This window comes from Vombatus ursinus, unplaced genomic scaffold (assembly GCF_900497805.2).
Source record: "Vombatus ursinus unplaced genomic scaffold, bare-nosed wombat genome assembly UNPS02009770.1, whole genome shotgun sequence".
Lineage (NCBI taxonomy): Eukaryota > Metazoa > Chordata > Mammalia > Diprotodontia > Vombatidae > Vombatus > Vombatus ursinus.
The window spans coordinates 14,223,380-14,245,211 of record NW_020949548.1 but is presented as its reverse complement, the minus strand read 5'-3'; the positions used below and the strand labels follow the sequence as shown (position 1 = coordinate 14,245,211).

At 43.7% G+C, this 21,832-nt stretch overlaps 1 protein-coding gene across 1 annotated transcript in view; it reads right to left on the bottom strand.

The window, feature by feature from the left end:
- The window catches only part of NRIP3 (nuclear receptor interacting protein 3), a 26,559-nt gene extending 5,339 nt beyond the window's left edge, over positions 1-21,220 (bottom strand). Inside the window, exons 1-3 of the mRNA XM_027852663.1 lie at positions 21,047-21,220; positions 5,291-5,452; positions 4,184-4,266 (exon numbers count right to left, since the gene is read on the bottom strand). Coding sequence (XP_027708464.1) covers positions 4,184-4,266; positions 5,291-5,452; positions 21,047-21,220 — 419 coding nt within the window. The remainder of the gene's footprint in view (positions 1-4,183; positions 4,267-5,290; positions 5,453-21,046) is intronic.
- Between the last annotated feature and the right edge of the window lie 612 nt (positions 21,221-21,832).

The window sequence follows — 21,832 nt, the reverse complement described above, 5'->3', positions numbered from 1 at the left end:
AGAGAGAGAGAGAGAGAGAGAGAGAGAGAGAGAGAGAGAGAGAGAGTGCTTCCCTCCAGAAAAATGTAATCTCCATGAGGGCAGGGAGCATTTCATTTTTGATTTTGTATTCCCAACCCCTTGCTCCTGACACTTAGTGGATGCTTAATAAATATTTGCTGAATGAATGAAGGTTGAAGCCAGATTGTGGAGGGTCCTAAATGCTAAGAAGTTTGCATTTTCTCTTAGAGGCAATAGGAAGTCACTGAAAGTTTCTGATCAAAGGAGTGACAGGGTCAGATCTTTTTCTCAAGAAGATAGGTGGAGAGAACTGGCCCGAGGTGAGAAATGTTAAAGGTCCAATCAATAGAAGTTGTCAGTTGTTTGTATACGGGTAGAGAGAGTGTGGCATGATTTAAAATTACTCTGAGACTTGACAGTGGATGATTGGAAGATGGCGGGGCACTCAGTAGAAACAGGGAAGCTTGAAAGAGGGGTGCATTTGGAAGGAAGGGGATGAGTTTGGTTTTGTGCATATTCAAATTAAGGTACCAGAGAGACATCCAGGTGGAAAGATCCTACAGGAAGGTAGTTGTTGGTGCAAGACACCTACACTTGAGTGGTTCAGGAGGCAGATTAAAACTGTTCATATACATTTAGGAGTCATCTGCTTAGAGGTGATGATTGAACCCAAGGAAGAAGATGAGATCACTAAGAAGTGAAGGTTGCTTTGGGAGCAGGTGGATAATGAACCAGCACCCAAGACTGAGGAAGTCAGGTGGTGGGAAAACCAGGAGAGCCAAGGGAGGAGGGGATGGTGAAGACTCCACTACCCAGTGATTTCTTAAAGAGCAGGGACTGGTTTTTGCCATTCTTTTTGTATCCCCAAAGCTTAGCACAGTGTCTGGTACATAGCAGACGCTTAATAAACGCTATTTGTCACTGGCTACGTTTGTCAGCGCCAATGTGTCTTAGGTCCTTTAGGGCAAAACCAGTTCAACCTAATTCATATGCGTTACCCAGGAGGGCAAATGATAAACACATTTGGGTGCTGATGATGACAACAAATACCACTGGGATTGGATCCCAATCAATGAAACTTAGTTGGGGGTGGGAGAAAATGGCAACAAAGACTGCAGGCCGTTATATAAGCTGATGGAAGTAACTAGTACCCAAGCTATTATGGGCTTGTGGGAAAATACATAATTACAGACTTTCCGTGCCAACACTTCTGATTTCCTCAGCAGCCTCATGGGGCTGTTACTTTTTTTTTTTTTGCCAATATAGCCCATCCAACAAAAAAGTAATTGTGGTGTTTTAAACATGGTTATTAATTCCTTGAGTCTCTAACAGATCCTCTGGAATTATGGCAGTCTGTGGCCTAGTTATATCCACAGCCCATGATGGCCCAAGACCTTCCCAATTAACCAAGGTAAGCTAGAATCCCCTAACCAGCAGTTTGCAATGCCCTTGAACCAACTTCAACAACTCTAGAGCCAGGGCTAACAATAACATTTCAGGAAAATATCCAACCATATCTAAGAGGCATTTCAATTTTTCATCTGCCTAGGAATAGAAGGAATTGAATATGGTTCAATCTAAACCAATCAAGGCTAGGGCTTAATGATCTTTAGATACCAGGATTTTGACTGTGACAGGTTTGTTGTAATTGGGCTTTTAGGAGGGGGGAAAAGATACTGGATTTAGACCCATCCACATGGGCTAAATCCTACAAGAATCTTAGTCTTAATTTGGAGTTTAGGGGAAGAGAATAGGGAGAGAAAGGGAAGAAAAGGGAAGGTTGGAGTGGAAGATGGCAGGGGTGTTGCTGCTCCCAAGTTGGAGAGCAGAATGAAAGCTGTCAAGAGAAGACTTCTAGAATTGTGATGTAGGGAAAAAAAGGGAGATGAGACCAATAGTCACAGTTGGCAACCACAGAGACCGAGGCATTTATTTGTCAGTCTAATAATAGCAACAGAAAGGTCTGCTGTTTTCCTGGGGTGTGTTAACGACAAAAAGAAGAAACTCCCAAGACTTGTTAAACCTGATAACTTCTAATCACCCCTGGTGATCCATGTGGACAAAAATGATACTGCTGGAAGGAATCCAGAAATGAATGCTAAGCATTTGGAAGTATTCAGTGAGAAAATGAATGCCTTAGCGGTATATATTCTCATCCCTGTTGTGGATTTGGGAAATTAATGACCTAAAAGGTGAATAGCTAATTAGATGGTATCTGGGAAGGGAATTGGGAATTCTGGACAATAACCATCAAGCTTCCCTTTGATTCCTGGCAAAATTCTAGCATTAAAGGAAAGTTTGACAACAGCTAGAAAAGCTAATGGTCATAATGGGCCAGCATGAGCAGGTCATGCATCTTTGTTCTTTCTTTCTTTCCTTCTTTTCTTCTTTCTTCCTTTCCTCCTTTCTTCCTTTCTTTCTTCCTTCCTTCTTTCTTTTTTCCTTCTTTCTTTTTTCCTTCTTTCCTTCCTTCCTTCCTTTTACAAGGTGACTAGACTTGTAGATTAGGAGAATGCTGCAGATATTTAGCTCACAAGGATTAGTTGATCTAAAAAGTATTTGAGGGGCCTAGTGGACTGCAAGCTCAACATGAGTCAACAGTGTGATGAGGTAGCCCAAAAGATCAAGGTGTTCTTAGCCTCCATCAAGAAAGGGCCAATGTCAAGAACAAGGACGCCATACTGTACTTTGGTCAGACCACATGCAGAATAGTATGTTCAGTTCTAGATGCTTCATTTTAGGAAAAACTGGGTACACTGAAGAGCGTCCAAAGGAGGACAGACAACCGAATGCTGAAGGAGTCTTAAAATCAAGCTATATGAGAACTGGTTGAAGAAACTTGTCTGTCATAGCTAACTGGAGAGATGATTTAGGAGGCACATCACAGCTGGCTTCAACTATCTAAATGCTGTCACATGGAAGGCAGCTAGGTGGCGCAGTGGATAAAGCACCAGCCCAGGAGTCAGGAGAAACCGAGTTCAAATTCGACCTCAGATACTTACTAGCTGTGGGACCCTAGACAAGTCACTTAACCCTGTTTGCCTCAGTTTCTTCATCTGTGAAATGTGTTGGAGAAGAAAAAGACAAACTACTCCAGAATCCTTGCCAAGAAAACCCCAAATGAGATCAGGGAAAGTTAGACATAATGGAAACAACTCAACAACATGTGTAAGAGGGATAGACTCAGGGCTGGGTTGGAACCAGCTCAAACTGGCTCACAGCAGCCAATTGTTAAATTTTCAGTGTGGGCATTGACACCTCTGAAATCGGCAAAAGCTACAAAGCAGGATTTGATTTGTTGTTTTGTCGGTTGTCTAGACTTAAGAAAGTAATGGAGAAAATATTAATAATACAGATTAAATTTAAAAGTGTATTGTGAATATTTTTTCCTCCAGAGAGCCAGTTGTTAAATATTTACTACCACACCCCTTGATAGAAATAATATTTTATTGGGGGGGATGAGGCAGTTGGGGTTAAGTGACTTGCCCAGAGTCACACAGCTAGTGAGTGTTATGTGTTTGAGGTCACATTTGAACTCAGGACCTACTGACTCCAGGGCCGGTGCTCTATCCACTGCACCACCTAGCTACCCCCAGAAGTAATTAAAAACATTTTCTTTGGCTCCAGAGAATAAAGCTAGGATTGATGGGTAGAAATTACAAAGAGATTAATTAAGATTTGACATAAGGAAACAACCTCTAACATGTAGAGCTGGTCCAAAAGCGGAAGGGCCTCTTTGGGGAGTAGAGAGCTCTCAAGCAAAAAACTAGATGATCATTTGTCAAGGAAGCTGCAGAAGGAGTTCTCACTTAGGTCCAGTGGGGCTCAATGTCATTACTTTAGAGGCCTCTTCCAATTCTGAGGTTTGGGGATCTTGCAACAAAATCAGAAGACCTGGATTTGAATCTCGCTTTAATACTACCACTTATTAGCTCTGTAACCTCAGGCAAGTGTCTAAAGGTCTAAGGTCCCTTTGAACTCTGACATCATATAATCCCATAATAACAACACTGACATTTGCACGGTGCTTTGATGCTTGCAAAATGCTTTCCATGCGTTATCTCATTTGATTGTTATGACAACCTGGGAAGGCCCACGCTGGCTGGAAAACTCCAGTGGCCCAGAAGGGACACATAGTGGAGTGGTAATGTCTGACTTCGTTCCATCACCAACTGCTACTTACCCTAGTCTGTCCACACAGGCAGAGGAGATGAGATTATGTTGACAGCCGGTGTCAACCAAGGCTTTCAAGTCCTTTCCAGCGCACTGTGGAAAGAAAAATATGAACCTTGACGGGAGCAGTAACTATAGATGCAAAGGGGAGGGGGACCAAGAGAGGAAGATGCAGAGACTAAGAGAGACTTAGAGAGTGAGACACAGGCAGAGTATGGCCTTGATAGCTGGTGCAGTGGACAGAATGCTGGGCCTAGAGTCATGAAGACCGGAGTTCAAATTCAGCCTCAGATACTTACTCTCTGGGTGTTCCTGGGCAAGTCACTTAACCTCTGTTTGCCTCAGTTTCCTCAACTGTAAAATAGGGATATTTTATCACATACCTCCCAGTGTTGCTGTGAGAACCAATTTGTAAAGTGCTTAGCAAAGCCCCCGACATATAGTGGGTGCTTGATAAACGCTTGTTTCCTTCTTTCTTTCCTTGATGGTTCACAAGGTAGGTGAGAGGGTGTTCCTCCGGGACCCCGTTGCTTATGAGAGCTTGAAAAACATTCCTATCCTCAGGCTTGATCTGAGAGTATTTGAGCTGTACGGGTTCCCCCAGACGGACATGAGACCAAGGGACTGAAGAATTAAGAGGTGGCAGTAACCTTGGTTAACCACGTCCACCCACACCTTCATTTTTTAGATGAAAACACTGAGTCTGAGAGAGGTTAAATGACTTCCCTGAAGGTACATAGAAAGTAAGTGGTGCTTGTTGGCTGTATATTCTGACTCTGGTCCTCCCTGTTCCTCTCGACCCAGTTCAACCTAACTCTAGCCCACTGTCTGGATTACACATCTTGTCTGAGTCCTCCATTTTGGCTGGACACCCCGATTCTTTCCTTGGTTTGACACCGAGGACTAAAATTAAGGATATTAGGCTGGTTCCTGGGTCTTCCCTAGGTCAAAGCTGTCTGTATCTTGGTGCTGATGGTGCTCCCAGAGGGCCCCGGGTTCCTCTTTTTCTGCTGAGTGGGGCTGGGGGAGATCCTCTGGTCAGAGAGGTCCCTCTGATCCTCAGACAGGAGTGCAGTCTCCCTCCCCACCCCCACAGACACTTTGTGCAGCGTGTTACCTGGCAGGACACCAGAATCATGTCCCCTTCCTCAGCCTTCTTTAGCCCCTCAGACTTGGCCTGATTGAGTCTGTTGGTCTTGGGGGCCCAAGGGACCCTGGTGTTGCGGAGCTTGGAGAGGTTGGTTTCCATGAGGCGCCTCTGCAGGATGTTGTGGGGTTGCTTGAGGAAGACGAAGAAGAAGGGCCTTAGAAAATTGGCGGCCATGACCCAGCAGGCCCTTCCCGCGCACCCTTCTCCAGCCCCGCCCCCACATCTATCTACCTTCAACCTCATTGTATTCAGGTATTAAAGCCAGTGGCATGGGCTCAGAGTCTCAATGAAACATGTGTGTTCCTAAAAATAACTTCATACTTTTGACTCTCATTCCTTTAAGAAAAAGATTTTTATTGATGTTATGAGAATTTTTTATTTTAGTTTATTAACTTTTTATTATGGGGGCGGTCAGGGCCGTTTCTCCTAGTTAAGAGGTTTTTGAACTGGCTGAAAGCTGTTTCATGGGATGTGAAAAATTTACTTAAGACCTCAAACATTCCTCAGATAAGAAGCCAAAAAGGCAGTCGGGGCTTCCAAAAGTAATTTGACTTACCTTATTTGAGGAAGGATTCAAGTGATGTGGACTCTGTGGACATGTAAATCTCCCCTCTCAATCAGCCCATTGTGAACCCCCTAGATACAGTTTAACCTGTAACCTGACTTAGTTTGCCTATAGAGTGTGTTTTAACTAGGTTTGTTTCCTTAGGGGATATATGAGATGATGATTCGGTTTAAGGTTGTTCAACTTTTAGGTCCTAAGAGGATGTATGAGATTGCAATATGTAAAAGATTGTAATTTTGTCTACAAAAAGCCTCTTTAGAATCCTAATCTTGGTTCAGGTTTTGTTTTTTTTTTTTAATCCTGAATCTATGCATAGACATAATAAAACTTGGGTTTTCGCCTCTGTAATTTCTGCACGTATGGTAGATTTATTTCGACTACAATTATCTACCACATAAACTCAAAAAAGGAGAAATTTCCCTGTAACATTATTATCTTTTGATTTTTTTATTACTTAGATTTCTCTTTTTATCCCTCCCTCTCTCAGAGAGACATTCCTTATAACAAATTTCTTCAAGAAAAGAAAAAATTCAGAAAAACTGATCAAGACATTGCTTTGTGCAATGGTTCACATACATGGACCACCTCTCCCCCACCTTTGCCTCTCATTTCTACTTCCTCTGCGTGGGTTTACCTGGAATTTTGTGTCTAAGAAGGAACTGTGTTCCTGTTCACCTGCAGGGGAATTCTGGGTCAAGGTCAAAACCAGTAGGGAGTATTTGAGGACATTGGCCCCACCTCAGGTGGAAGCAACTGCTCCCCCCTCTAAGTTAATTACATTTGCAACAATAACACATTTATACAGTGTCTCAAAAGTCTTTGTTCAGTTTTAAGCTAATAGTTTAAATAACTAGCTTGTTGAAGCTTAGTAGTTTTTTTTTGGTTGTTTTGGTTTTTTTTCAAGCTTAATAGTTTTAAAACTATTGTATGTATTAACTTTTAGTACATCCTGTATAAGCACTTGGAGACTTACAAAACACTGTCTTAAAAACAACCCAATTGGTGGGGCTGCTGGGTGGCACAGTGGATAGAGCTCCAGCCTTGGAGTCAGGAGGACTTGAGTTCAAATCTGACCTCAGACACATAACACTTAGTAGCTGTGTGACCCTGGGCAAGTCACTTAACCCCATTGCCTAGCTAAAAAGAAAAAACTCCATGGGGGGAAGGTAGGTAGGCAAGTATTATTATCCTCATTTTACAAGTGAGGAAACTGAGGCTCAGAGAGGTTAAGTCACTCGCCTACTGTTACACAGCTAATAAGTGTAGGAGTCAGGATTCAGATCCAGATCTTCTGACTGGAGGAACGGCAGAATGAACAATCCTGAGATCCTGAGACTGCAAACCCAGCTCTGTGCTCCAAACCACTCTACTATGCTGCCCGTGGGCCCAATGGTTATTTCTGGAGCTCCATTAGAGTAAAATTTCCCCAAAAGACTCTCACTGAAGAGGGCAAAGGGTCTGTATGAAGCAGGACCATTAAAAGAGTTATGAATATTCCATGGTCAAAGAGATGGGGGAGGCAGTGGTGCTTGTGAACTTTGAAAACGGTTTGGAGTCAGGACCTTCCTCACCCCCAGATGTTTGCTGTACCACTCCCAGATGTCCCCAGTGGAAAAGAGCCCATAGTGACTTTCTACTCTGTGGTCTCTACTCCAATCCAGGCAACCAGAAAACTAGTATCCTAAAGAGAGGGTAAGGTGCCCAGTCAACATCTTTTGCAAGAGGCCTTTCCTGGGGTTCCTTATGTCTCCACTCCTAGTGCATACCCTCTAAAATGATCTCCCATCTATACTATGTATGTATATACATATATATATATAGTATGTGTGTATTTACATATAAATATAACATATACACACATATTTATGTATTATATAATATAAAATATAATGATATATAACATAAATTATGTATAATATATTTATATATAAAGATATGCATATACATACATATACACATGCACATATATAATGTCTTTTATATATAAATATGTGTGTATATATTGTATTTACCTAGTTGTTCGCATGTTTTCCCCCATTAGAATGTGAGCTCTTTGAGGGCAGAAGCTGTATTTTTGCCTTTCGTTGTATCTCCAGATCCTAGTGTAAGGCCTGGCACATAGTAAGACCTTAATAAATACTTGTCGATGGACTATCTCCTATCTTACTGAGACTTTCACTTACTCGGGGACCAATGTCTTTTAGGACTAGTCAACTTCTTTGTGGCTGCCTTGAATAGAATGTGAGTCAGGGCTTCTCAGGAAGCTAAATAGTCTGGAAATCAGCTTTGGGACTATCCTACAGACCCCCAAAATACCACTATCCTTAAGTCTGAGACATGCTTTTTTGTGTGAGGCATTTGAGGTTAGGCGCCTTGCCTAGGTTCACACAGCTAGTGAGTATTATGTGGTTGAGGCTGGATTCGAACGGTCCTCCTGACTCCAAGGTCAGAGCTCTATCCGCTGTGCCACCCAGCTGCCCCAAGGCTGAGACACGCTTGACCCTCCCCAGTTTTGTGTCCATCATCCGCCCTCACACTCAGCAGGGTTAGAATCAGAGAGACAGCTTAGAAGGGATCCCAGAAATCAAAGTATATACATACATATATGTGTGTATGTATATATGTGTGGATTACATATACACACATGTATGGTTATCCGTATGTATATATGTATACATGTATGTATATGTATATGATATACATATATTTGAAATGATCTTAGCTCTAAAATAAGAGGGCACCTCAGGGGTCACCTAATCCAACCTCTTCATTTCATAGTTGAGGAAACTGAAGCTCAGAGGAATCACCCACCTTGTCCATCTAGGCCTGGTGGGGGTTGGGGGATACAATAGACCCCAAGAGAAAAGTCTCACTCCTACACAGTTGATTACTGAGGTATAGGCCCCTCTAGAATCAGAATGACTCACTGACTTAGTGTAACCCTGATGGGAGAAGCAGTTTCCCAAAATACCCTGGTTGTTGGCAAAGCAGGTTTTAAATTAGTATCATGGGGAGAGGGCGGGAGGAGGTTAGTTGGGAGTGGGGGAAGGGTGTGTCACTACATAGAAAGTGAGAGCTTAATTTGATAAGGAGTGGGTAGAGGCAGGGCCTACTTCCGGTGGTCATTCTCCCCAGAATTCTGTCGTGGCAATAAGGGGCAGGAAGCTCCTTGTTCAGAGTCGCACAGAATTTATCCAGATCACGGAGGGGTCTGGATTAATTTAGATTGCATCAGGCTCTATCGAAGCTGGAAAGCTGTCTTCTATTCAGCAAGTCTGATGCCAACAACGGGAGCTCATTCATCCCTCAGAGGGAAACGCTGTTTGGTTAAATTGCTTTGCAGGTTTAAAAGAAAAATGTTGAACTGAAAAGATGATGGTTTCTGTACATTTTCACTCAGACAGAAGCAGTAAAGGCGGGAAGCCGAGCCAGGGAGATTTGCGAGCAGGAAGGAAGCCAAAGACCTTTTCCCTCTCCTGGTCCTTCCATGAATTCATTTTTCTCTTGGTCTTTGGATCTACTCGAGTTTCTGCTCGCCTGACAAAGATGCCCCCCTTTAGGTGCTGCTACCGGGAGCTCAGAGCAGGTTGCTTGGAGTCTCAAGGGAAAGGGACAGAGTAGTAGAGGTATAAGGAATATTAGAAAAGCAGCACAAACGGGTGAAGAGGAGGGATAAGAATGATCACCTTCAGACAGAAGAAGAGGGAGTCAGAGGAAGGGAAGGGGACTGAGATGAACTATCCTTGTGTAATATGGGGCATAATTCTCTCCCTTATGCTGATTCCTCTTATTCCCCCAACTTTCATCAAAGGAAGTTAAAATGAGGGTGATGAGATGATTAGTTACGAGAGAAAGTATGGCACAGTGGAGAGATCACTAGCTTTGGCATTAGAGGATGAGTTTAAATCCTGCCTTTGACTCCACCTGGGGGACCTTGGACAAATCACTTAACTTTTCTGGCCTCACTTTCCTCCTCTGCAAAATGAGGAGATTGGACTAAATAGCTTCTAAAGTCCCTTCCAGCTGTTGATCTATGATCTCCTGACCTGGGCTCTGTTACTTTGCTCTTCCACCTATCACTCCATGGGACTAAGTGGACCATTTATTCATGGCCCTATGGATAGTACTGCAAACCACCGGTATTAAAGGCTCCTTGGCGACCTGAATTATGAGTACTCTCAAGTGGGGAGTACCAGGCTGTCTTGTGTTATCTCAGGGTCAGGGACCTGGAGTCAGAAAGGAGGAGAGAGCCCGGGCTGGGAAAAGAAAGATGCAGGGATAAACTGATGCTGAGTGAAGTGAGCAGAACCAAGAGAACACTGTACACAGTAACAATGCTGTGCGATGACCGACTTTGCTCTTCTGAGCAATGCAATGATCTAAGACAGTTCTAAAACACTCCTGCTGGAAAATACTATCCACATCCCGACAAAGAACTATGGACTCTGAATGCAGATCGAAGCATACTATTTTCTCTTTCTTTTGTTTTTTCTTTCTTGTGATTTTTCCCTTTTGTTCTTATACTTCTTTCACAACATGACTAATGTGGAAATATGTTTAATATGATCATACATGTGTAGCCTATATCAGATCGTATGCTGTCTTGAGGAGGAGAAGGAGGGGTAAAATTTAGAACTCAAAATCTTATAAAAGTGAGTGTGGGAAACTAAAATTAATTAATTAAAACAAAAACAAAAAGAAAGATGCAGGGAGGAGGAGTTGTCAGGGTTTTTTTTTAAGTTTATCTGTTTTTAAGAAGCAAGGAATTTGGGTAGTAAAAGTTTGGCTATGGATTGGCAGGTGAGAAATACGACTGTGGGATAGGTTGGTTGAGTTTCAGAGTGAGCCCTCCATCCAAAATGTGATTAACTTCTCAGATGGTATCCATGGCCCCCTATACTAAACAGAGCTCCGGCACCAGGATTCCACATAGAAGACTCCCAAATCTTCAGCCTTGGCCTCTCAACAGCAGGCTAACTCCCATTTCCAGCAATCTTCACTTGAATGAAACCTGCCCTGTTGAAAACTGAACTCATCACATACCCTTCCACACCCTTATCTCTTCTCCATCACCATAAAGTACACCACCACTCTCCTGCTCCCTCATTCCACCAGCTCCCAATGCGGCATTTATCTCTGGTGCCTCTTCCTTAGTTTCTCCATCTACATCAGTGTTAACATTAGTCCTTAGTTCTAGGGTCAAGCAAAATAATAGCTAGCATTTTATAAAACACCTCAAGGTTTGCAAAGGTCTTCACAAATATTTTATTTTGTCCTTACACCCACCCCGAAAGGTGAGTATTATTATCATCTCCATTTTACAGTTGAGGAAACTAAGGCAGACAGAGGCTAATGGCTTGCCCAAGGTCACTCAGCCAGTATCTGAGGCTGAATTTGAATTCAGGTCTTCCTGACTCCAGGTTCAGTGCTCTATCCACTGAGCCACCTAGCTGCCTAAGCTTAATAAGCTTAAGACTTTGCTAAGATTTTTGGGACACCCTGAAACCTCCTTCACTACCCACTCCCACCTCCCTACCCCTGGAACAGTCCTTCAAATATCTGAAGACAGTTATGAGCCAGCCCCGGTTCTTTCAGTGGGTCCCCACACCATTGTCATCGCTCTTCTCTGGACATACCTCCATTTATCAATATCCTTTCTAAAATGTGGTACCCAGAACTGGAAGCAGTACTGCAGATGTGGTCTCACCATAACAGGGTTACAGCAAGATTCCAGCCTCCCTCAGTCTAGACATTCACTCTCCTTCTATTACTGCAACCTAACGACCAGGTTAACTTTTTTGATTGTGAGTTATGATTTTTTTTCATCTCCCCTCATGGTGCCCAGGGTAGTGCTTCAATTTCCTCTTAAGGGCTGACTGTAGCTTACCGGGCTTGTGCTCCAGGTATCCCGGGGTGTTCTGGTTGAACCAGAATGAGACTGCTGGGGACTGAACCCCCATGTCACTTCCAAAGCAGCTGCAATAAACGCAGATGCTGAGCTCTTCCTGGTCCTCCTCTGCAGGTCTGGCTGCTAATCTGTGGCTGAGAAACCTCCTGAGCCCAACCAGAGGGGCCATGTGAGACCCACTGAGGCACGTGCTTCCTGTTTTACCAGCAGGCATTTCCACAGTAATTGGGTACAGAGGGAGGCTGTTGTTTTTTGGATGGGGGTGGCAAAGGAGCCTCAATCTGGCTCTTGGTCTGCTCACCATCTTCTTTACCCAGGCTGTACAGGGGAAAGGAGGATGCAGAAGCAAAACAAAGACGATCCTGGAACTGGCTGACTGGGATCCGGAAAACGTATTGTCTCCATCCTCAAGAATCTATGTCCTGGCCGGGAAGTTGGGGGTCTAGCTGGATTCTTGCATCTGATGTGCAATTCTTGGTACATAGAAATGGGCTGGCTCATCATTAGCAAAAAGGGCACAGATTTGGAATTGTTTTTTTCCAATAAAGGTGATAGATTTTGTGCAAATCCACCTGTCCTCTGTGATCTGTAAAACGGGGCTAATGGTAGCACCTACTTCTGAGGGTTGTTGTGAGGACAAAATGTGATTGTATATATATTTCTAAAGTGTTTTGCAAAACTTGGGGAGGTAGTAGAGTGGATAGAGAGCTAGATCTGGAGTCAGGAAGACTCTCCTTCTTGAATTGAAATCTGGCCTCATACACGTATTAGCTGTGTGACCCTAGGCAAGTCATTTAACCCAGTTTGCCTCAGTTTCCTCATCTGTAAAATGGACTGGTGAAGGAAATGGCAAACCGTTCCAGTATCTGCCAAGAAAACCCCAAATGAGGTCATGAAGAGTGAGACACAACCAAATAATTACAAACCTTTAAGAGCTATACAAATGTTAACTATCATCAATAACTGGTCCCTTTTATCACTAGGGACCACATTTCAGTCTCACAACTCAGTGTCAGAGTGCTGGGCCTGGACACAGGAAGACCTGAGTGCAAATCCAGCCTCAGATACTTACTAGGCAAGTCACCTCACCTCTTCTGCTTCAGTTTCCTCATCTGTAAAATGAAAATCATAATCTACCTTGCAGGGCTGTTGTGAGGATCAAATGAGATAATTTTTGTAAAGCACTTAGCACAATGTTTGGTGCATAGTGGGCACTATATAAATGCTTATTCCCATCCTTTTCCTTCCCATCCCCTTGTGGTTGAACTTCTAACTTGGGTTTTTTTTTTTTTTTTTTTAAGTAATCCACTCTAACCACTGGACCTAACTAGCTGAGGCAAAGAAAAACAATCCTCTCACCAACCTTCACCACAGGTCGAGTATCTCAAACCTGTCCATCAGAAATAGGAAGGTATGAGCAGGCACCCTTCATGCTTCCCCTTAGCTCGCCTGCACAGACGAAAGGCTACATTCTCCCTCTCAACTGGACTGGAGGTAATTGAGAATAAGGAAGAGAACTCTGCCCTTCGGTCCTTCCTTGGGTAGAGGCGGTAACTCTTGTATAAAGGGTCAGTCATATACATAGGAAGATGACATGAAAGCACAATAGGGCTAAGTGCTTATCAAGGGATAACCTTCAAAAAAAGTCCCTGAAAAACACCAGCCCTTTGACTCACAGGAGGACTTTTAATAGGAAAAATAGTGTTAACCTTATGACTGTCAGCTCTAGGCTATTTGTACCCATAAAATCACAAGTGTTTTTAGAACTGGAAGGGATATTAGAGGTTATCTAATTTTATGGATTAAAAAAATGGAGGAATAAAGAAGGGAAGGAATTTTGTCTAAGCACACAGTAATGAGTAGTGGCTAAAAGGGGATTGGAACCCAAGTCTCGTCACTGTTTCTATGCTTTTCCTAGGACATCAGGCTATCATCAATCACTAATGGGTCCTACTGATTGGGAAGTGGTGCTCTTAGAAGAGTATCCCCAATCATAGGAGCCTGTAAAGTAACCTCTGATCAATGGGGTTCTGTGGATGAGTAGAGTACAGGCATGCAAAGAAAGAGGCTGCTGGAAGAGGTGACCCCAGCCAGGATGGGTGGAAGAAATATCGACTCCCTGAGGCATTACTTCTAAACCTGCTGTAGAACTGTGAGCATTTGGTAAGCAATAGGATCAGACAGCTGACTGCACATGAAGCAATCAGAAGGATGGAAGGGAGAGGGGGGAGCTCCCTTTGAGCAAGGCTGTCACAAGGCAAAGAGGTGAAGAGTCACATAAGGCCTGGAGCAGAGTCACAGGCAGCCCTAGGCAGGCTCACAGATGCTTCTGGGCAACCTCAGTCACAAGGACACTCTGCCCATGAACAGTGGTGATAAGGGGTGTGGGTCATATTAATCCTTTCAGGCACACTGCACATAAATCCATGCTAGCGAGGTCCTTTTAGGGACCAAAGGTCTGGGACACTGCCAGGACTTGACATGAGAATAAAAGGATGTGGAAATTTAGTCCCAACCTTGGTGCGAAAGAGAATGGGACTGTCAGACCTTGCGGAAAAGAGATCTGGAATGGTGTCAGCTTCAAGTCCTCTATATATGTATGTGCATGTGTGCATACACACGTCCATGCTCACATGCACACACACGGCTGAATTATGATTGAGAGGTTCCTTTCTAGCTCTAAAATCCTATCATTCTGGGTGTGAAATTGCTCAACCAACCTCTGGGAAAATTCCATTTCCTGCCCTCCCACCTTTCAGGAACCCTCTTTGACCACAGCCTCCTCACAGAATCCCAGAAACTCAGAATTGAAGGGGACCTGAAAAGTCATCTAGTCTTGGAGCACTTAAAAATCTTCATTTATCACACTATATTATGTTGCTAGCTTTCTTTTAACAGATAAGCTAAGTGGTACAGTGGATAGAGCACTGGAGTCTGGAAGACATGAAGTTCAAATCTGGCCTCACACGTACTAGCTACATAACCCTAGGTGAGTTAATTAAGCTGTGTTTGCCTCAGTCTCTGCATCTGTAAAACGAGGATAATACTACTAACCTACTTCCCAGGGTTGTTGGGAGAACCAAATGAAATATTTTTTAAAAAGTGTTTAGCACAGTGCCTAGCACATAATAAGTACTATATAAACGTTAACTGCTATTATTATTATTGTATGTCTTTCCAATCAAATTGTAAACTCTCTAAGCGCAAAGGCTGTATCTTAAACACATCTTTGTATTCCTTACAGAGTAAAGACTGTCTTAAATACACCTTTCTATTTTTAGCACCTAGGACAGCACCCCCTGCATAGTCAGCACTCGATACATGTTTGTTGATAATAATAAAACTTCTGTTATGTAGGAATACATGACATCTGTCCTAAAGTTTGATGCATGATGGCAGCCCACTCTGTCTATTTCCTGATGGGAAGTATCAAGATAGATCAGCATCAATCCTTCACCACTGCTGGCAGACCAATTTTACAGACATTTAAGTAAATGCTGCTGCTCAAGGGGAGTTATGCTATGTGGGAGATACAAAGACCAAAGACTCAATCAAGCTTACATCCTACCACCAAAAACCTGTGATGGGGTGGGCTGGGAGCAAAATAACTGGCTTCTTGGTCTAGCTTCTTGATGTTTGTTCAATTTATTTAACCTTTCTGTTCTCATCAAAGGAAAAAGAGAATTAGACTAGATAGATACTGTCTAAGGTTTCATCTCAGTCTAAAATTGTTATTTTTATGATGAATCAGAAAGGTCATCTTCATGTACAAAGGCAGTGTGTTATCAATGAATGAAGTTTTTTTTAAATGAAAAGAGCCATTAGCACAATTATATATATATATATATATATATATATATATATGAACCCAGCCTCCAAAAGAAAAAAGAGCCAATTAAAATTCAAGAAAAGGGGATTCTTTTTTGTTTGTTTGTTGTTTATTTTTCTGTTGTGCCCTTCTCAATTATGGAATGAAAATGTTACATACTAATAGTATTAATTTAGTTTAATCTTAGTCTTACTAGGTACTTCTCATTAGGAAGGCAAACCAAAGATAAATGAAGTGAGTGCTAGATGGAAGAAAGAGCTGAACATGAGAAACAGACATGGGAAATAAAATGAATACTCCAGCAGGAGTTAGTGAATCACGGAGAAGTCGGAAGTGAACATGGATGCAAATAAGATGTGATTGTGTTAAAGGAAGAGGATCTTAATGTGTGTATGTGTGTGTATGGAGAGACAGACAGACAGAAACAGAGACAGAGAGAGAGAAAGAGCCTTTAGGTAGTGTCTGGTGAAGCCTATGGATTCCTTCTCAGAATAATGTTTTTAAATGCACAAAATAAAACACATAGAATTGCAAAGGGAACAAATTATATTGCAATACAATTACCAAAATATAATTAACTCAGGGTAAGGGACCTCTGTTACAGTTTAAATATATTTTTATTTTTCTTTTTGCAAACTAAATAATTGGACATTTATGGTTTAATATATACTTTTTTTTGTACTATCTGATACTTTTTATTGATAGTTCATTGTAAAACATTTACAATAAATAAAAATGATAACAAAAGAAAAGGCCCTAAGAAGTGTGTCCAACTACATATCTGTGTGAGGCTTGATTTTCTTCATATGCTTCAACCGGAACAACAGATTGAAGGCAGAAGCTGTCCTCTATTAGGCCAGACTTTAAAGAGATTTGCAAAAATATGTAAAACAATACCACTTTTCTCATTAAGTTTTTAAAAAATCATTACTTTTAATAAAAATATGTTATTTATATTAACATGTAATAAATACTATGATTTTTAAATAAATTAACAAATACTTTAAATGTGCATCAGGTTTGATTTCTAACATAGTAAATATTGATAGATGTATCCCCATATAAACAAAAGTTCTTCAGAACATAAAGGGGTCCTGAGGCCAAAAAGTTGGGGAACCGCTGCCTTAGAGAGGACACTGAGGAGTGAAAGGACATAGAATAGCCTCAAGCAGGAGATCCTTGCAGAAATAGTATGGCTGGGGACCTGATAACTACAACAATCTGCCCTGGGAATCCCAATTATTGTTATTGACAGGTTAAAATACAGCCTAATAAACTAATACAGACCTCACTCACTTTATGTATTTATTTTTTGGGCTAGGCAATGGGGTTGAGTGACTTGCCCAGGGTCACACAGCTAGTAAGTGTTATGTGTCGGAGGGTGGATTTGAACTCAGGTCCTCCTGAATCCAGGGCCAGTGATCTATCCACTGCACTACCTAACTGTCCCCCCCCCCACTCACTTTAAATTACTTTGTTCTTTCTGTCTTAGTCTTTGCCTTTCATTCCCTTCTTTCTTTCCTTCCTTGCTTCTCTCTCTCTCTCTCCCTTCCTTCCTCCCTCTCTCTCCTCCCTTTCCCTTTCCCTTCTTCCTTTCCTTTCTTCCTTCCTTCCTTCTTCCCTCCATCTCTGTCCCTGTCTCTGTCTCTCTCTTTCTCTCTCTCAGAGAAGAATGGACCATCTTATTTCTTACCAGAACTAGCCTCAGGCAAAAACTGTTTAAACTTCTTCTGCATTTCCTAAGTCTTAATGTTAGCCTGAGGAATTGGAGCCTATGTTATTTTCCAGATCCATTGTGACAGATGTAAGGTAAAATTCACCTCTTTAGATTGGAGTACGTTTACAAGGTCATTTCTGAGACTTGTGGGAAGCCCTTGTAAAGAGACAGCACTGCCCAGTTTTCAAGCTCCCCTGCCCAGATTTACACAGAACCCAACCCCATTTATGATCATCTTTGCAAATCAAATCAAATGTACAATTGAAGTTATCAGGGGCGTTGAAGGAATGAGCAAGGGGAATCAGTGCCATAATGGAGCAAAGGTGAGATGTGAACTGGTTTTGTCTTCCTCTTCCCCCGCTGGGTACAACATCTGGTTGCTGTTTGATATCATATGGCTTCTTATGGATGCTCCCTTCCCCTCCTCTTGCTCTCTGAGACCTCAAGGATGGGGAGGGGGTAGAGGAGGTGGAAGAGAGGAAGGGAGGGATGGAGAGAGAGAGAGAGACAGAGACAGAGAGACAGAGAAAGAGAGAGGGAGAGTGAGAGAGCACCTCTAAGGACGCCAGCCAGCCAGAGAGAAAGCAGAGTACCCTTTCCCATACAGGGCACAGTAGCTTGGAAGGGGGAAGAAAGACAACTGAGAATCCATGAGAGCTACAGTTCCCCTCACAACCCAAATGCAGCAAAGAGGGAAAAGGGAAAACAAAGGACTTTATGATCACTCTATGGTACCTTTTCCTTGTTTAGTTCCTGAAGCTTCCAGGATTTATGTTATTTAAGCTGAGGTCTGGTTTTTACCAAAAACAAAAAATCCACGTATCTTTAATGTATAAGAAAGGAAGAGGAGATCTTTCTTGTCTCTGCTCAGAATGAATTTAAACTGGTTTAGAGATAGCATTTTAGGCTCACAGTATTTAGAGCTCAAAGAGCTCTGACAGTCACTCCTCATTTTACGCATGAGGAAACTGAGGCCAAAAGTGGGCTGCAGAGTCTAGACACAAACCCAGCTCACCTGACTCCAAATCCAGCACTCTTGAATTATTATGGCCCAGCTGCCTAACTGAGAAGATCATGAAAAACATGAGCCGCTTTTGGCTGAGGACAGGGAGTTTCCCTCCCTCCCTCATCAGCATCAGCAGGAAGGATCAGACAGCATCCCAAATTCTCTCTTCTGACCTGGCAGGCTGACAAGTTTAGCCCCTCACAGTGGGTTTAGTAGGAGTTCAACTATCTTCTGGTGACAGAAAAGGGGATTTTCTCAAGATGGACACCGACAAGAACAGCAAGAATATCTGACTCTTTGGAGCCAGGGCTAGCTGGGTAGCCCCCTCTGATCTTGGGAAGGAAGAGTGGGTGCCAAGAGCAAGAGATGTGTTCTGTATGTTACCTCATTGAAAATGACCTCCATGTAAATCTCTGTGACACAAGGGCCCTGGGAAGGGCAAGCCACTAGTACTGGCGTCTATGAAGAACCAGGGTGTTAACAATGAGAGTGGAGTAGGGCCCACACTCTCTAATCACCTGTTCAATACTTGCATGGAGAGGTTCAGAGGATGAGTCAGTTTCAATAAATCAGGTCTGATAAAGTCCCCAAATTAAACATTCAGAAAATCCAAAGTGCAGGAAAAAGAAGAAAATCAACAGAGTCAGCTAAGTGACTTGGAATCAGACAGACCTAATTTCAAATCCTCCCTCACACCTGGTTGTGTGACCCTAAGCAGGTTGCTTACCTTCTCTATTCCTCAGTTTCTCCATCTATAAAATACGAGGGTTGAATTCGATGACCTCTGACGTCCTTTCCGTCTCTAAAATCTATGATCCCATTATGAATACATAGCTCTCCTAATAGTATGCATGCTATAGGTACTTAATAAATGCTTGTTGAATGAATGAATGATGAAATCTCCAGACTCAAAGAGAAGTTCAGGAAAAAGGACAATCAAGTTAATGAAAATAAGTAAACCACAAGAAAAACAAAACAAAACAAAAACCTCCCCAGGAAAGCAGGCCCTGAGTCTAGGAAACCCAGGTCCAGTATAAGCTGAGTGGCTTTGTGTCCTGGGAGTCAAGGCTCTACCCCCAAAGGGTCTGGAATGTTTCTGGTCTAAGACCATTTCTAGTTTATTCAAGTCTTTGGGATAGGCAGCGTCCTTGGGAGCTATACAGACTATCTCCTTCCATATAACTTGACTTCCATACTGTTCTTTCATCAGGGGTAGGTGGGTCACAGGTGTCAAGGTCACGGGGTCAGTCCTTGAAAATCATAGCCATCATCTGGTTAAAAATCCCTCCCTCCCTCCCCTGGCAAGAGATCTCCAAGCATGGTTTCCTGGTGCCATTTATTGATGAGATGCTCTGATGCCAGAGTACCTCTCTCTTCTTTACTTTGACTAGGGAGACCACTAAGTTGAAACCTGCAGTCAAATCTGAAGCAGAATCCCTGGCCCCACTTTACTCCTTATTATTAATGGTTTAACATAAATGGAAAGGTCATGGGCTCTTCTTCAGTCACAGGTGGACATGACCAATGTAAAACTGAGAACGGGGGCTGTAGGGAAAACACCACACACATGAGTTTTGGTTTAAAACATACAATGTAGGAGAAGGGATACATTAGAAGCCATTTGGAGAGGTTTGGACCCTTAAGTCAGCTTAATTGCCTTTCCCATCTTCCTCCCTTCCCATGACAGCAGCTCACACCTATGAAAAAAAAGAGTCACCATGGCCTGAGTCATCAGACCAGCCCAGTCTTAGCTCAGCTGGGCCAGGCAGGTGAGAGAACTCAGAGCTTCCCCCCCACCTCCAATTGTTATGTTAATCTGCCTGACTATGATGAGAAATTATCAGAAGAATAAATGGGGGGGGGGAGAAGACCTAGGGCTGCAGAAGTGGGGTGAGGAAGAGAGAAGGGGGGGGCGTGCTTGCGGGGAGGTCAGATTTGCTTTTCTCTTAGAAAAAAAATAGAGGTTCAAAGGGAGGAGGCCTCAGAGGCAAGGCAAAGCATAACACATCAGAGTTCCAGTGGCAGGGGGCAGAAACAGAAGCAGGAGGAGCAGGCAGAAGCCACTGGTGACAAGGTGACACCAGCACACGAGAGTGAAAGACAGAGGAAGCAAAGGGTGGCAGAGTGGCAACATCACTGCCAGACTGAGAGGGAGTGAAAAGACAGAGACAAGAGCGAGAGAGAAGAGAAGCGAAGGGTGTGATGACAAAGAGACTGGAACCTATGGGGACACAACAAGGGTGAGAGTCTGACAGATACAGGCTGGCAAGGACGGCCTGCCATAGAGAAAGTGAGAGGGGGACATGGCGTGCCAGTGGCAATCGATGTCAGAGAATGGCATAAAGACGGAAACAAAGCCTGGGTCGGTGTCAGAAAGCTCCAGCATGAGGGTCACGGTGCCATGGACAGGTAAGGGTGACAAGGAGAGATGGGGACAGAGAGAGTATGTTGTGTGCCAACAACAGTGACGGGGGCAGGGACAGCCGGTGTGACAGGCACAGTGACATGGAGACAGGAAGAGTGGGAGTGACAGAGAGAGTGCTCCCAAGACGGGACGGTGACAGGGAAAGTAGAACAATGAGAAGAGATCTGAGAGGCAGAGTGGTGGTGAGTGACAGGCAGCAGGAGAGTGCCAGGGTCCGAGCCCCAGATACAGCGTGGCGATGGCAGATTCAGAGGCGCGGGCGGCGGGACTCACCGTGTCCTTGGACGAGCCCAGCTTCTTCAGGCCATCGAGGGGCAGCAGATCAGCCGAATCCTTGTGGATGAACTGCACAGCCTGCTTCATGCGGCGCTGCTGCCGCAGAGAAGCTGCCTCCCGCATATCGGCTTCCTTGCGGCCCCCCTCCGTCAGAAGCCCTGAGTAAAACATGTCCAGCTCAGCCCCGGCCCCAGCCCCGTTCAGACTCCTCTGGTCCCTCCGGTCCCAGCCTCGGCACCGGCCGCTCTCTGGATCCAGCTCTGGTCCTCACTTTATAGCCGTGGCTGGTGACGTAAGTGGGGAAGCGGGGAAGCGGGGAAGCGGGGAGGGGGGGCATTTCTTGACTTATTCCTTAAGCCACCTCCCCCTCACACTCCTTTGGGGGGTGGCAACTGAAGGGACGGAAAGAGGGAGGGAGAAAGAAAGAAAGAAAGATCAAGGTGGGGCCAGGACAAGGCAGAGGAGAAGAGAGAATGGAAAGGAAGGGGAGAGGAAGAGGAGAGGAGGGAAAGAAAAGAGAGAGGGGAGAGGAGGCGAAGGAAGGAGGGAGAGCAGGGAGAAGAATGCAGGGGAACGAAGGAGGCAGAAAGGAGAGGTGAGAAGATAGGATGGAGATAGGAAAGAGAGGGAGGAAGAGGAGAAAGCTGTTGGGTGGAGTAGAGAATTGAGAGGTCTCAGCCACCATTGCCTTTGGGAGGGAGCATCTTGGGTCCTGGCTCAGGACCCTGCCATGTATCTGGGTCTGCAACAGAAGAAAGTGAATGTAGGGGGAGCCTCTAATCA